Genomic DNA, 17193 nt, shown 5'->3' on the forward strand with positions numbered 1-17193 from the left:
GGCATCTATTACTACATGTAAAGATGCTCAGAGTTGGTGTCTCAGGGCGGGATGTATCAACATACACCTCCGCCCTTCGCTCGGCAGCCGCCGCGATGCTACCGCATATGTACTAACATATGCGGCCAGCATCGGGCTGCGGTAACGGAGACCCCCGCGATACCTGTGATGTTGGCTGTGGGGGTCTCCGTCACCTCCCGGCGGCTGCCAGCGTCCCCCTGTGTCTCCTCCTCCCCCCTGAAGCCAGATGTCCTGCCGGCTGTGACACCAGGGGGAGGAGATGATCACAGGAGGACGGGAGGGGGTGGGCGCGCGGACGTCGGGCGGCGAAAGAAGCCCATAGGCTTCTATAGGGTATCGCCACCCAGAGGGTGGCGATACCCTGCCTAGCGAAAACGCTGCGGACGGGTATTGATACATAGGAAAATGCGGTAAAACGGGTGTTTTACCGCATTTTCCCGTTAGTACATCCCGCCCTTTGTCCTTGCACAGTGGAACATCAGGATTATTTTTATTACTTGCTTCTTCTTTCAGTCACAAATCATTTTTCCAAGATGGCTGAATGTCGGATGTTAATAATGTACTGATGGGATATTTTTTCCCCACATTTGGATGATGACAGGTCCTAATAGAAGAAGCACGTAGCCATGTAGTCACCGTTATTTCTCCTTTTTTTTTTTTTAGCCACGTGTAGGTTTGCCACCTTTTTTCTGGCAAAATATAGGAGAGGGTGTGACCAAATCCGGGAGGAGTGGCTACATCCCCCTTCCAAAAAATGTTTTAAAGAAAAAAAAAATACTACGCCTTGAACCGGCAGATAGCATTCTTAGCCACGTGTGATCCCATAACAATGCATTTGTAAATGATGTTAAAAAATGCATGGGATACCATTACGCAGTTTCTCGCCAGGAAGCTTAAATTAAATCTGATCACAAAAACTTACTTGTAGATTCTGTGGGGTAAAGTGGAGAAGTAGCCCATGGAAATCATTCAGCTGCTACCATGGGCAACTTCTGCACCGCTACAGTGTCGGACTGCAATATGAAGGGCCAACCGGGTGGATGCAGTGTCAGGGCCCATGGTTAGTGGTGTGAATGGTCACTGTATTGGTACCCTTAACAATTAGAGGGGGCATGGACTAGGACCCTTATTAAATACATTTTGGAAATATTGCTAGTGCATGCATGATAATGTATCAGATTTATATCAGCAATGCACTGTAGAGAATACACCAAAGTCCTGTGCAGTATAATGTAACATATGTATAATGTATAATTTAAGTGCACAGCCTGGAATCAGATACCTAAAGGAGGCAATGTAGCCCACCTGGGGTTTCACCCTATAACCCTGTCTGACCCTGTCCCTCTCTTGTTACATGTCTGTTGCTTACATTTCTATAGCATTAACATATACAAGTCATGCACATTGAAAAAAAAAGCACTTGCGGGAGATCTGTGATAAACTCAGGTCCCATCCAGCCTGTGTCTTCCCAAGAGAGTTCAAGACGCCTCTGAATTTCCTCCAAGATGCACTTCCTCTATAAAAAAAATAAACAAAGCGATCTTAACACATGAAACCTTACATGCTAAACGTACTTGTTTTTTATCCAACACTAGTTCTTACAAGACTTTTGCGAAGACCACTAGGGATCCCTTGAAGATACTTAACCACATCTCTAATTTCCGAAAGGGTGTTGAGTTGCTGCAGGTTGTCACATTCGATCCCATTAGCCAGAGTCCCTAGGGTGCTATTCATATGAAAAGTAAATGAAACAAAGTTACTGTCTTCCTACATCTATAGTTTGTAAATTACACAACAGAAATACAATGAACTTTCCGATCTCATGCCAAGAAAATGGAATGCTCAGTGCTCCACCTGGAGGTTGTCCTGTCACATTACACATGGACTTACAGGATTGTGTTCTTGGTCAGATTCGCTCCAGCCTGAATCTTCCTCCAGAGGAATTGGGTCTGTTAAAAATAAATATATAAAAATACAATGACATTGCACTTATCCCTTTTTGTATTTGTTTCAATGTACCCCTAAATGTAACCAAGATAGTATACACAGGTAAAATATAAGTAACAATGAATATGACTGCCTAAAGTGTCCATAAAATATAGGCAAAAAATATAATCATCATACATCTGAAATTATTATATACTGCAGTAAATTGGAAACTTTAATGACAAGAACCCCTCTATATTTTCCACATAATTATGCAATATGTGTGATAATTATGCAATGTACGGGCTGTTAGTATGTATATAAATATAAAATATTCATATTTATATGCATACTAACAGCGGGCCATACATTACATAATTATTTGGTGAATACAGGAGTGAGGGGGCTCCTGTAACTAACCTATTGGGACAGCATGACATCCATGGAGCTGTCGCAATTACGCCCTTGACTTGAAGTGTTACAAAATAAGTATTTTTTTGGCCATAATAATACTGTGCTTTGACACTTGCACCAAAATAACTGTGTACCTGCTGAGGCATCCAGGCCAGTTCTCCATACAGACTCATGTTCTTGAGCAGTATCTGTGTGTCCAGGTGCAACAGCTTCAATGGCGCAAAGGGCAGAAGACATGAGAACTGCTCAGGCCATAGTTCAACATCATGGATATAGTTCTACATGAACAGGGAAAAAAACAAAGCGGATGATGATATTTGCCAGTTTCTATTACAGCAAGAGAGGATATTAGATCCCGTTTGTTAAAATATGGATATGCTATCTGTATGTTATTAATGCTCCATATGTGTCTGTTTAATAAATCAAGCCTATTTTTGATAACACACTGCACCAAGGGTTTATCTGCTGTCCTCCCTTACTACATTTACCTCTGCGTGCAGGGAACACCCCAGCATATTGACCCCAGGCAGCAGCGAATTGGAGCACAACAATAAACCTCACATACCCCTTTTACATATACAGTCTCTATTACAGTCTCTACCACAGGTTGCCCCTTTGTGTGCGTGACACCTTTATTATTTTTCTCACAATGTTATTGGAAATACAGTCTTCTGCCACAATGCAGCTAAGATACCCAAAGTGGGTCCCATAGGTTGAGGCCTAAAGAACACCAGCTCTGAGCTGGAGCAGAACTCAAGTCCTAATGCAGAAAGCAAATGGCCATGTGTCTCTCTCTGCACAACTCTCCCCCCCATTAATTTTATTACAATAATATTGTACTGTAAAACATACTCTGGACTGCTCTGTGACACTAGGTCTACTGTAGTTCTCCTACTCCATGCTTTACAAGGAATGCTCCCCCTCTACCCAGCCAATCCCTACCACCCTCGCAAACTTCAGCTACTCTGAAACCACCTTCTTTCCCCATGAACCAATGCTCCGCCATGGAAATCTTGTTTTACATGCATTTATAGAGACACATAGAGAGGTATTCAATTGTTATGTCAAGCACAATCTCCTGTCTTAAGTGACGGGAGATTGTGAGGCGATATTCAATTGATCTATTTTTTTTTTCTACACACATCACGCTCATTAAGGTCACGTTTAGCCACACATTTGAGCATTTCAGCTCACCACGCCAGGGATAGTGACCTGAAATGCTGATGAAAAACAATTGAATACCCCCCATAGAGTGAGACTACACATGTTCTTGCACTGAAAAACAAATGTTTTGCACTTTGAACATGACCTTGAGCGTCTCACAACTCACATTATACACAATACAGAACCGGAAATAATAGTGACCAATAAGCCCCAATAGTAATGCTGCATTCACTACGTACTGATGAAGTATGGCCCTAGAATGTATTTATGAGGCTGGGATAATCAGCATACCCGTAATGCCTGCATTAGACCCGCCTTCTGAGCAGATGTCATCAGAGACAGAGAAGGCCTCAGACATTGGCAAACTCTGGTTAGTAGAGAGGTGGGGAGAGAACGCAGGTGCTCTGGGCTGAGTGCAGGAATTAGCGAGTGTAGTCCACAAATCACCCGCTCTGCAACCTATAACATAAATACATAGATAACATAACTGCATTACGTAAAAAGACAAAGGTTGTGAATTAGGGGGGGTACCAGATGGCATCCACTAACTCACCTACCTGGCGCTCCAATGAAAAATATATATATATAAAATATGGTGCTATATTTTATACACCTATTAAACAGTTACCCAGCTGCTGCACGTGTTGAATGAGCTCGCCAAGCTCATATAGATAGACAGAACATTTGGGGGGGGTTTCAACACAATTGCGCTGCTAGGTACATATAAAAAATATATGAACTCCAAGTCAAATGTGGGTATGACCAGAAAGGAATGACACTGGACACGCTTGTAAGGATTATTATTTTATGAATATTTTTATATTTTTATATTCATAAAATAATAATCCTTACAAGCGTGTCCAGTGTCATTCCTTTCTGGTCATACCCACATTTGACTTGGAGTTCATATATTTTTTATATGTACCTAGCAGCGCAATTGTGTTGAAACCCCCCCCCAAATAACTGCATTACGTCACCAATCATCACACCCTCTCATGTTGCCTTTAATTACTGTTTTACCCATCAGAACTATAAGAGCGCACACCCAGATTATGTATTAGTAGATCATCTATGAAACATACAGGGTGATTCAAAAACTTTGCATATGGACAAAGATTGATTGGCAGCCTGCACTCTATAAAACCGCAGCCTAGGATCCACACAGGGGTACCAAGCCCTATATTCCAAACACTCCACAAATAGTGAGACCCAAGAGGCACTGTCTTAGATAGATAGTTGCAATGTCAGGTGCTCTCTCTGGAACTTTCCTATGGGACCACAATGACCTTGATATAGGTCCCTATGTGCGTATCAAGGTTTCTTTTATATCCAAAAATGTATTTCCTCCACTCTCAACCACACTTTATGGTATGAACGGACCTGGGTGGAAGTGGAAGAAAGGAGTAAGCAACTATCAACCAGTGAGCCTTACATCAGTAGTGGGGAAATTGATGGAAACACTCTTAAAACAAAGAGTTGTAGAATATCTCAAAACCAGCAATTTACAGGATCCGAAACAGCATGGGTTTACAGGGGGAAGATCATGTCAAACAAATCTTATTGACTTTTTTGATTGGGTGACTAAAGTAATAGATCAAGGTGGGGCTGTAGATGTAGCTTATCTAGACTTTAGTAAGGCTTTTGACACTGTCCCACATCGCAGACTGTTAAATAAACTTGAAAGCTTGGGATTGGATTTTAAGATAGTTGAATGGATAAGAGGGTGGTTGCAGGACAGAAAACAGAGAGTTGTAGTAAATGGAGTACAGTCAAAGGAGGGAAAGGTTACAAGTGGGGTACCCAGGGATCTGTGCTTGGACCAGTGCTTTTTAATATCTTTATTGGTGATATTGCAAATGGAATTTAGGTTAAATGTGCCTTTTTGCAGATGACACAAAGGTATGCAACAGGGTAGACACACCAGGAGGGGTAAAACAAATGATTGATGATCTAGGTAGATTAGAGGAATGGTCAAGAGCATGGCAACTACAGTTTAATACCAAAAAATGCAAAATCATGCACTTGGGTCTCAGAAATCCAAAGACTAAATATAGTATAAATGGTACTATAATGGAAACTACTGAGGAAGAGAGGAATCTAGGTGTCACTATTTCAGGGGACTTAAATGCAGGTAGGCAATGTAACAAAGCAATGAGGAAGGCTAGTCAGATGCTTGGTTGCACAGGGAGAGGTATCAGCAGTAGAAAGAAAGAAGTAATAATGCCACTGTATAGGTCATTGGTACAACCTCATCTAGAGTACTGTGTTCAGTTCTGGAGGCCATATCTCCAGAAGGATATAAATACATTAGAGACTGTACAAAGAAGGGCAACTAAAATGGTGCATGGCCTACACCACAAAACGTACCAGGAAAGACTAAAAGATCTTAAAATGTATACTTTGGAACATAGAAAGGAAAGGGGGGACATGATAGAAACTTTCAAATATATCAAGGGCTTTAACAAGGTATAGGTGGGAGACATTCTTCACAGGAAGAGAAGCAACAGAGCACGAGGACATGCACTGAAACTAGAGGGAGGAAGATTCAGGGGAAATTTGAGGAAGAATTTTTCACAGAAAGAGTAGTAGAGGCAAATACAGTAGTACAATATAAACATGCTTGGCATAGGCATATTGATGTACTTACAAAAAAATAAGGATCAAATATGGTTTGAGGTCACATGTTTAAAAAAGGGGCAGACTAGATGGGCCAAGTGGTTCTTATCTGCCGTCAAATTCTATGTTTCTATGGGAATAAATCCCTACGTTCGCGTAAAGGTATCTTTATGCTTGAATCCTTATTCATATGTAGTAGTCGACACCTCCAATTCTCCGTAAAAAAATGGGGTATTTTATTCTTAACAGATATCCATAAAACAAAACACAGATACAATTCTTGAAACAGATAAACGGCTTCCACAAGTGGGACCAGTACACTGCTCAACAACATATATGTCAGAAAACCCTGATGGTAGGGGGTGAAATGTACTGGATATACTGGATCCTCCTGTGGTGTACCCATCCAAGCATCAAACAGCAAGCACCAACTTGTTTTAGTAAGGGTGAGAGAAAAACATGTTATTGAGCAGTGTACTGATCCCACTTGTGGAAGCCGTCCATCTGTTTTAAGAATTTTTTCTGTGTTTTGTTTTATGGAGATCTGTTAAGAATAAAATATCCCCTTTTTTAATTGGCGTGTCGACTACTTCATATAGATAAGGATTCAAGCTTAAAGATACCTTTACGAGAGTGGAGTAAATACATTTTTGGATATAAAAGAAACCTTGATATGTACATAGGGACCTATATCAAGGACAGTGTGGTCCCATAGGAAAGTTCCATAGAGAACACCTAACACTGACAACTATCTACAACTATCTACATATCTAAGACAGCGCTTCTTGTGTCTCACTGATTGTGGAGCACTTTGCATATATAGTCTCACTGCATCTGCTTCACTAATCAATCGCCACACATGTGCACTGTAGTACTGGTGCATCCTCAAAACAAAAAAGCTTAACTGCTCTATATCATCATTGTGTCCACCATAGAATAAGGCCCATGGACTCCAAACCTGTCATATGGGGCTCAGCTGAGGAGGTACTAAGGACATAGCAACTCTCCTTATGTATGGTGGTTATTACGGTGTGTTGGTTTATTGTATAGTGCAGTGTTTTTCAACAACTGTGCCGTGGCACACTTGTGTGCCTTGAGCACTTCTCAAGTTTGCCCCAAGATCTAGAGATGCCCAAACCAGTTTACAGCCACCACCAGTTCAATTTACTGGTCTCTTCTTTTCATGTAAAGGGCCAATGTATTTTATTTGTGTTACCTGTGTGGACCAGTGTGATTGTTTTTTTTATATAGGGGCCAATAGTTTTTTTTTCTGTGGGAGCCAATGTGTTTTGCCCCGTGGGGATCTCATGGTGTGCCTTGGCAATTCTAAAATCTTATTTAGTATGCTGCAAGGTGAAAAAGGTTGAAAATCACTGGTATAGTGTCTTTGGAGTTCCATTCCTTTTTAGTATCATTATTTTTCTTTATACTCCGGTAAAGCTAATAAATTTTGGGGTCTTTTATTGCAATTATCTCTTATAGATTGAATCAATCATTTTATATTAGATGGATTAGTGGATCCTCAATGACCATTATCTAGTATTTCTGGCATGGTTTTGTCTTGTAAGTGATTGCCCCTTTTAAAAAGGTCCAAGTTCGGCCAGCATATCATACTGCTTCCATATTTGGGTGGGATTACATCCTGCCCATAAAGTTTGAACATTGTATACTTACATTTGATGTTGTGGTGGTATAAGAGAGCAGTAACAAGGCCTGGAAAGAATAAGAATGAAAACAGATATTTCATTTTTGTGACATAGCAGATAACAACCAGCAAATAACAACCATGGTACCTCCAGTTTTTAACCTCTAAGAAGTAACCCCAGTGTAAATGTTTTGCTAGTTTACCTCTGGAAGTTTTGTACTTAGATCAGGGGCAGGGGTGAAACCAGAACTTTGTGGGACCCATAGCATATTAAAGTGGCCACTGTCTCAATGCTTCTAGAGACACATCGTGGCAGTATATATTAATTATATGTCCCATAATAGTGCCTTAGTTAATTTTCTGACCCAAACTAGTGCCTTGGTTAAAGTTATGCCCATAGTTGTGCCCAACATTATTTTATAAACCATCATAGTTCCCTAGTTTATATGATGTCACATTGCAGCCACACACTACATATATCTGCTCAGTTGCAATGCTGATCATTTTTTCATGAAGTACATGGTGAGCATCAAAGACCTATTGTGAAGTTCACGAATGTTGCATGGGTATAAGCAAAGAAAGGGGTAGAGGAAGGAGACAGGAGCATTTAGGAGATTCCAGGCTTCAAAAAGGAGGGAAGTTACAAGTGAAAGTAATTAAAACAAATAGTGCCTTAACAGCACCCCCTACCGTACAGCACTGTGTGCAACACCCAAGTTATGGCCATTTTACATTTGTATTGCCCCAGTTCATTATAGTGCTCTCCTGGTTACAATGAGCAGATCAGATTATGACACATTACAGTGCCCACCAGTTCATATTACACAACATTACAGTGGCCTCTAGTCCACTTGATACAACATGGCAGTGCCTCTTTACCATTCATTTCCGCAAGTAGTTGTGTGGATGGCACATGCAAATTTATGGGGATTAATAATGGTCTCTTTGTAAGGATCTGTCAAAGCAGCTTAAGTGGAGTTGTATTGTGGACTGAGTCCCAGAGTGCATTCATTGTAAGGGTAATGACTATTTAATAAGGATATGTGCAATTGTGCATAGTTTGACATTGCCTGTTTCCATACTGAAAATATGTTTTTTTGATGACAAAATAAGATAAAAGTTTTCTGAACATTTTACATTTTTTTAAATCTATAGAGCAGAACAATAACAGTGCTCACAAAATGGTGTAAATACAGCAGTCAGTAATACCAGTGGTGGGATTCAAATTAACAACAGGTTCTGGGCGGGATGTTCTAACATCCGCAGCCTAGCTCCGCTGCCCCTTTGCCGCCCATCGCCTACATAATTATCGCATATGCTCTAACATATGTGATAATTATGGCAAAGGACAGCTCTTGCGTTAAGATCTGTCCTTTGCGGTGAGTCAGCGGGTCCCGGCGCCTCCCCCCTCCCTCCCTTACCCGGCGCTGGTGCTGCTGAATGGGGGCTGGCTCTCCTCCTCCTCCCTGTACCCAGTGCTGTTCTGCCCGGATACAGGTGAGGGGGGGGGTCGGTGGGGGGCAACGGGGGTCGGTGCGGGGCGGCGGTGGGTCGCGGTAGAAGGCCATATGCTTCTAGGGGGATACCCCCTGTCACGGTAACCTGGCGGGGGATGTTTAGAGCATCCCAAAATTCGGTAAAAACCCAGATAACAGAGTTTTTACCGCATTTTTAGTTTAGAGAATCTCCCCCTCTATGTCATAATGACCATTTTAAGTATATACCCAAAGGTAGTTTAATAATTCATGCATTAAATACTCAATACCTCTATACCACCACTACATCACTAACCCCCTCCATGTTAAAACACTTCACCCCCCAAATGAACACGCTGACAAACACATATTAACATTATTCTAACAACCCTAATGCACATACCCATTGCCCACCTTTCAACTGAAACCTCTCACTCACACATCTATTCTCCCCCAACACACTGATCGCACATATCCCCCTCCCTCCCCGACACTTCTTACACATAACACTAGCAGCACCACTCCCAACTCTCACACACACATTTCTCAACACACATACACAAACACATTAATTTCCACTCATTTCCAGTCTATCCTGAACACCTCACAATGTTGTTTTTAGGCCAAAAAGGTTGCAGCGACGTAGCTGGATGACTATCCTAAGCAACACAAGTGGGTGGCACAAACAGGTGGCCCATCTAGGCATGGCAATGCAGCTGCAGACAGGATAGCTGTTTGAAAAACTAGGCCCCAAAGAGCACAGAATACCAAAAATAAGGAGGTATAAGTTGGAATTGTCCTTGGGCCCTCCCACCCACCTTGATGTTGCGTAAATAGGACATGCATACACATTTTAGCGACAGGGTCTGACACACGACTGTGACCGAAATGATTGGTTTGTTTGGGCCCTTACAAAAAAGAGGAAGCATTCAATCTCTCTTCCTTAACAAACTGGCTCTATAGAGGCAAGATGTCATCCTCATCCTCCGATTCCTCACCCCTTCAGTGTGTACTTCCTCATCCTCACAGATTATCATTTTGTTTCTGCAGGACTCCACAATCACAGGTCCCTCTGTAGACTCTGGTGGCAATTGCTGGTCTTTATTGAAGAACTGATAATTCATCTCCACATTTTGCGTAAGCAACCTCCTACGTCGCTTGCTGACCAGGTTCCCGGCTGCACTAAAAAAATCTTTCAGAGTACACACTGGAGGGAGGACAACTCAGGTAAAATAGAGGCTTCCAAATTGCCTCTTTTTCCTGCCAGTACAGGTATGGACTGTCTGACATGCCTACTTGGATGCTGTCACCAATGTAATCCTCCACCATTTTTTCAATGTGTACATATGCAGTGACAGTAGACATGTCAGCAATCGTTGGCAGGGCCTTCAGTCCAGACCAGATGTCCAAACTCGCTCCTGCCTGCCCTGCATCACTGCCAGTGGGTCGTATAGGAAATTTGAGCTGTTTCCTCGCAGCCACAAGTGTAGGAGAAAATTAAGGAGGAGATGTTGCCATGTCACAGTCTGCTTCAGATGACAATCTCCTGACCAGCAGGTCTTTGCACCACTATAGACTTGTGTCTGCCAGAGACAGAGACACAACATATGCTTTAAACAGAGGATCAAGCGCAGTGGCCCGAGATTATTCTTCTGACTTTAATAGACTGACCACCCTTCATGTCCTGGCAAAAGCGTATGTAGGGCTTCATCCACAAGAGCTACATGCTTTGTAGAATCACAATGCTTTAGCTCCTCCTTCACTTTCTCCAGCTGCTTCTGCAACAGCCTGATCAGGGGAATAACCTGACTAAAGCTGGCAGTGTCAGAACTGACTTTACTTGTGGCAAGTTCAAACTCCTGGAGAACCTTGCACAACATGGAAATCAGTCTCCACTGCGCTGGAGGCAGGTGCATCTCTGCTCCTTTGCCTATGTTGTAGGTGGCTGCCTCCATCCTGTGCAGCATATAGAGGGTGGAGTTCCAGCGCATCACAACCTTGTACCACTTGTTCACATGTCCGTGGTTAAGTGGACAGTGAGTACCACTGCATTTTTCAGGACACTGAGGATACTTTTTCAGATGTCTCTGTACATCCTGGGTACTGCCTGCCTAATGAAGTGGACTCTAGACGGGATTTGGTACCAGGAACACAATACCTCCATCAATCATCTAAATCCCACTCCACCAATGGTGGATACTGGACGCATGTCTAAACCAACATAGCTGTCAAGGCCTGAGTTATCCGCTTTGCCATAGGATGACTGCTGTCCTACTTTGTCCTCATCGCAAAAGACTGTTAGAAAGTCAAATGCTTAGTTAAAGAAGTAGTGGTGTTCCAACTTCCCCTCTGGGAAGATGAACAACTCCCATCAGCAACAGCAGCAGCGGCAGCAGTAGGCGTAGCACTGTAGGGTCCTCCGGAGGAATCCCGGATAGAAGAGGAGTCAGTCATGCATGTGACATGGCCTGCAGGACTACCTCCGATCTGGATCGAGGAGGAAATTGATGAGGAGTGACTTGCTTGTGTGATTTTCAGGTGCTTGGATATAACAGGACCAAGGGATTTAGGTGTCCCTGGCCTGTTTACGGTCATATCCACAGTTCCTGAACTAAACAGTGACTTATGAAGAAGCTTCAGGTGACACATAAGGGAAGATGTCCCTAGGTGGCCAACGTCCTTTCCCCTGCTTATTGCAGCTTTACATAAGCTACATATGGCTAGATAAGATAATTCCAGATCAAAAAGGGGGATTTTTTGGGTCTTTTGCCAAGGCATAGCGATGGCCTTTTGCATCTCATGGACAACAACTGTCTCACCCGATGCCTCATTTAAGCAAACCACATCACCGTCATCAGCATCCTCTTCTTCAACTTCCTCCTCAGCGCCAGCTACATCAAAATCCTCATCCGGGTGTACTTCAACAGTGACACCTTCAATATCAATATCAGGAATTGCACTGTGGGTACTCCTTCCAGCATATGCAGAGGGCGTGCAAATGGTGGAAGGAGCCCCATATTCCCATACAGTTATGGGAAGGTCAGGCATTGCAACCACCAATACCTTGGGGATTTGTGATACCATGTTTTTAAAATTCACAGTTGTTTGCTGTGTTTTTGATGACAGCTTAACTCTCTTAAAGTTTCTAGCGGGGGGAGGAGGAGGGCTTAGATCGCTGAAGCTGAACCACTAATCATGAACATAGGCCAGGATCTAAGCCGTTCCTTGTCATGCCATTTCGTAAATGGCATACAGGCAAGCTTACGTTTCTCCTCATCCGATTTACATTTATTTGTTTTCTTTGTGTTACAGAACTTTTTGGATTTTACATTCCTTCTACGATGACATTGGTCATTGGCCTTGGCAGACGACGTTGATGGCATTTCATCCTCTATGTCATGACTATTGGCATCAGTTTCAGCATTAGGAGGAAGTGGTTCTGGTTACTCTTTCTCTATTTTATCCTCCAAATTTTGGTTCTCCATTATCCTTCTGGAGTGGAATTATGCACCAGTATCACTGAACTGGAATTACGCAGCTGTATGACTGGACTGGAAATATGAACCAGTAATATAACTGGACTGGAATTATGCACCAGTAGTATTTCTGGAGTGGAATTATGCACCAGTAGAATAACTGGAGTGGAATTATGCACCAGCAGTATCACTGGACTGGACTTTAACTGCATTACCATTGGATTGAATTTATGCAACAGTAATAGGGTGGCCAATCCCGGGATCAGGATCTGCGGGATCCCAGGATTTGGCCCTAAAAAGTCCAGGATTTCAATCCCTGGATTGGAGTATCCAATCCCGGGATTTCGGTATTAGACTGCGCATGCGCAGTCTAATAACGGGCAGCGTCTGAGCACTTGCTCAAATGCTGCCCAGCTGTTCCTGACCCCTGCGTGCGGCCTGCACAGCGTGATGGTCACGCTGCGCAGGCCACACACGCTGCCCACACTGCTGTCAGTGTCACTCCTCCTGGCTGCCCGCCCCCCCACCTTTTCTCCTGCGCCGGCCCCCCCCTTCACCGACGCTGGTCTGCCCGCGTCTTCACTTGCGCCTTCCGCCCAGCTTCTTATCTAGCTGCAGTGCTGATGAGGAGGTGCACGAGCCCAAGGGCACAGTGCACCTCGGAACCCATTCCACTCCCGGCCGCCCACCTGCCAATGTAAGTAAATCTGTGGGTCGGCCGGTGTGGGGGTGGATATCGGGCACACGCCTGCAAACTAAGGATGCCAATTCCGGGATCCCGGGATTGAGCATTTTTCGATCCTGGGATTGAAAAAATGCCCTGGGATTGGCATCCCTAAACAGTATCACTGGACTGGACTTTTACTGCAGTACCACTGGACTGAACTTATGCAGCAGTATCACTGGACTGGACTTTAACGGCATTACCACTGGATTGAATTTATGCAGCAGTATCACTGGGCTAGACTTTTAATGCAGTTCCATTGGACTGAACTTATGCAGCAGTATCACTGGACTGGACTTTAACGGCATTACCACTGGATTGAATTTATGCAGCAGTATCACTGGGCTAGACTTTTAATGCAGTTCCATTGGACTGAACTTATGCAGCAGTATCACTGGACTGGACTTTAACGGTAGTACCACTGGACTTTAATGGCAGTACCACTGGACTGGACCTCTGCAGCAGTATCAATGGACTGGACCTCTGCAGCAGTATCACTGGACTGGACTTCTACAGCAGTTATTACTGGATTGGACTTTAATGGCAGTACCACTGGACTGGACCTCTGCAGCAGTATCACTGGACTGGACTTCTACAGCAGTTATTACTGGATTGGACTTTAATGGCAGTACCACTGGACTGGACCTCTGCAGCAGTATCACTGGACTGGACTTCTACAGCAGTTATTACTGGATTGGACTTTAATGGCAGTACCACTGGACTGGACCTCTGCAGCAGTATCACTGGACTGGATTTTAACTGCAGCAGTATCATTCAGAATCAGCACCAATGGAGAACCACAGGCCACCAGCAGCATTAGAAAGCACAGGACACCATCGGCGGCACTAGCACCAGGCAGCACAGGACATCAGCAGCACAGGACTGGACTCATATAGCAGGTCGCCACCCCCACAGACCACCACAGATCCCCACAGACCACCACAGCCCCAGAGCATGTCCACTCACTATCCTCTCCAATGTCAGAGTGAAGATGGCAGCACCAGCATGGGATTTATATCTCGCAAGATCTGATGGCGGGATGATGACATTTTGGTGCGAACTGATCACCAAGTCTGTGGGGAATCTTTGGACATTGTTTGAATCTGTGCTTGGATCGGGGTGCCCGGCAGTGTTCGGATTTTCAAAATCCGAACCCGCTCATCCCTACTACAAAACTGTTCTAACAGCCCTGAGGTAAGCAACATTAAATAAAAGCAATCTACAGGAGACTGTTGATGATGCTTGGAAAGATAAAACGCTACTTATTGTGTAAGATACAAATATTCTAATTAAAAATAAACATCACCAATTAAACAACCTGATTGCTCTAGAACTGGTTCTGGATTGACAACAAAAATGTAATGTAAGGCATATTCATTAATTCATATTGCACATTCTCAAAAAGAAATTTTAAAATCATGGTCTTGTTACTTTAACAAAAAGTTTTATATATTAAGAATTGTAGGTATATAAAACTTTAGGAAAGTATGTGTAATTTGTATGTCTTTGACGGTTGGTTCTACCATATTGCAGCTTAAATTATATGCACCTTGTTATGCTATCATTTTAGTTGTCGATTCTTTCATGAAGATACTTTTGTACAGTATATTCTTTCCAAAGTTCACCACTGCTGATGTCTACCCGATTTCTGCAAAACCTGTAAAGTACACCCCGTCCCTTTAGAATGGGCCCATACCCAAATACTGGATCACTGACTTACCTGGGCAGGTGAGAGATCAGAGGCTTGTAGCTGAGGAAGTAGATTAGTAACATAACTGTCTGGAAGTGACTGGAAGAACATGATTCCCATTTCAGAAAACAGGCTTCTCCAATTGACAAGCTCAGTAAAGCCCAGTGTATGTAAATTAGCACTTTTCAATAGATCCACTAATGAGTAAGCCAGCTGAAATACAAACACATGAATATACTAATCACACACAAAGTCGTTCTTGTATTAAACATAATGCACTTAAAAAAATTCAAAATAAGTTGTTTATCCAAATTTGATGACTTGAACATCTATAACAGAACATGAAACAGGTTTTCTGAGTAACAGATAATAAAGTTTTTGTCATCCAAATGTAGAACCTAGACTCAGCAAGTAACCAGAAATGTGTCTTCAGTTTCTCCTATAACATTCACAGTATCCTTAATACCAGGAGGGTGTTGTAATCATGTTATTTTAATGCCGTATAACCTTAGAAAGTATACAAGGTTGTGTTTATCATCGAGCACTGTCTGTAAAATCTGAGAACTTATCAGGTTATCAGAAGTTATATGCCAACAGCGCCAGCCCATTGTTCAAAATCCCAATGGATCCACTGAGTGTTTTAATGCTACCCCGAACACACCCCTTCTGCATGGAAAGAGAAAAAAAATCGGTACTTGTTTCCTAGCACGGCGCCTACGATATTCGGTCGTATGGCATTGTATACATTGTATAACATCACATGCCATATGCCCGCATGCGATGCGATTTTAAAATTGTATAAGCACCCCAATGGGTTTTTTCAATGTTAAATGGTCCCCCTATACGATTTTTTATTGTATAAGCACCCTAATGGGTTCTTACAATGTTAAATGCACCCCCACGACACCCCCACTATCAACGCCAACCCGAAGCGTGGCGAGTGCAGCGAGCCTGCGAGGGGCGGCGGTACGCATCCTCTGACCTTTTCATACCCCCACTATCCACGTCGGCGTGGAGTTGAATTTATATAGTGTGGCGAGCGCAGCGAGCCCCAGAGGGGACGCGTATTACTTTACATGTATTCCGCGGCCGCTCGCCACTTACAGTATTCATTTAACTTCACATACTGTAAGTGGGATTGATAGGGGGAATCTCCCCACCATACATTAAAATTTTGTTATAAGTGCCTTGTTAACAATATATAAGACCAAAATATTGTGTCAATATTACACGCTGTGTTTTTTCTTCTCTTTTCATATACACTCCATGAGAGATTTCAACGAAGACATAGCGAAGATCACACAAAATAGGAGAGTATTTCCTAGTGCTTCTAACATAGGTGGAGGGATATTTTCTCTTTCCACTTTCAAATGTAGAGAGGGTTGGTGTTACCATCTCTTTTCCTTCTACACCTTAAATTGAAGCGGCTTCCAGCGCAATCCTTTTTCTCACCTATTTTCTCTGTTTCACACCCCTTCTGCAGCCTAACCCACCAACTGACACAGCCTAACCCTAACCACCAACTGATGCAACCTATACCTACCCACCCCCCTCTCTGCAGCCTAACCCTAACACTCCGACCCCAGTAATTACCAAAATGTGCCTGTGTTTTGGTAATTACTGACTGTCTGGATACCTCTGTTATCATTCTGACTGTCAAGATCTCAGCCACCGGGATCTTGACCGGATCCCTGTTCCAAAGCTAACAATGAACACATAACATAATAAACACTTACTCGTCCACGATAGGATATAGTTTTCTGTGAAATACATTCAAGAAGCTTCTTCTCCAACTGTCCTAGTGGATAGCGGAAGGGCTGAAGGTGTTGCAGGTCCTCATATGTCAGGTAACAAATAAGACTGCCAAGCCTGCAATAATGAAACATAATAATATAAAGTAAGGTAAAAAGGTCAAATAAGGTTACAGGTTTAGTCCTAATGCATACTTCCAGCAGTATTTGTTATGGCTTGTCTGTATGAAGCAGGTGTAAATAATAGCGGAGCCTATTTTAGAACACAGGAAGAAGGACACAGATCAACGG

At 43.0% G+C, this 17193-nt stretch overlaps 1 protein-coding gene across 1 annotated transcript in view; it reads right to left on the reverse strand.

Moving 5' to 3' along the window:
- Window positions 1-17193, reverse strand: part of STRC (stereocilin) — an 88169-nt gene that overhangs the window by 38424 nt on the left and 32552 nt on the right. Inside the window, exons 13-20 of the mRNA XM_083180221.1 lie at window positions 16888-17020; window positions 15182-15364; window positions 7816-7854; window positions 3817-3984; window positions 2496-2639; window positions 1912-1970; window positions 1624-1747; window positions 1446-1537 (exon numbers count right to left, since the gene is read on the reverse strand). Coding sequence (XP_083036347.1) covers window positions 1446-1537; window positions 1624-1747; window positions 1912-1970; window positions 2496-2639; window positions 3817-3984; window positions 7816-7854; window positions 15182-15364; window positions 16888-17020 — 942 coding nt within the window. The remainder of the gene's footprint in view (window positions 1-1445; window positions 1538-1623; window positions 1748-1911; window positions 1971-2495; window positions 2640-3816; window positions 3985-7815; window positions 7855-15181; window positions 15365-16887; window positions 17021-17193) is intronic.

This window comes from Crinia signifera, chromosome 4, assembly GCF_055691185.1.
Source record: "Crinia signifera chromosome 4, ASM5569118v1, whole genome shotgun sequence".
Lineage (NCBI taxonomy): Eukaryota > Metazoa > Chordata > Amphibia > Anura > Myobatrachidae > Crinia > Crinia signifera.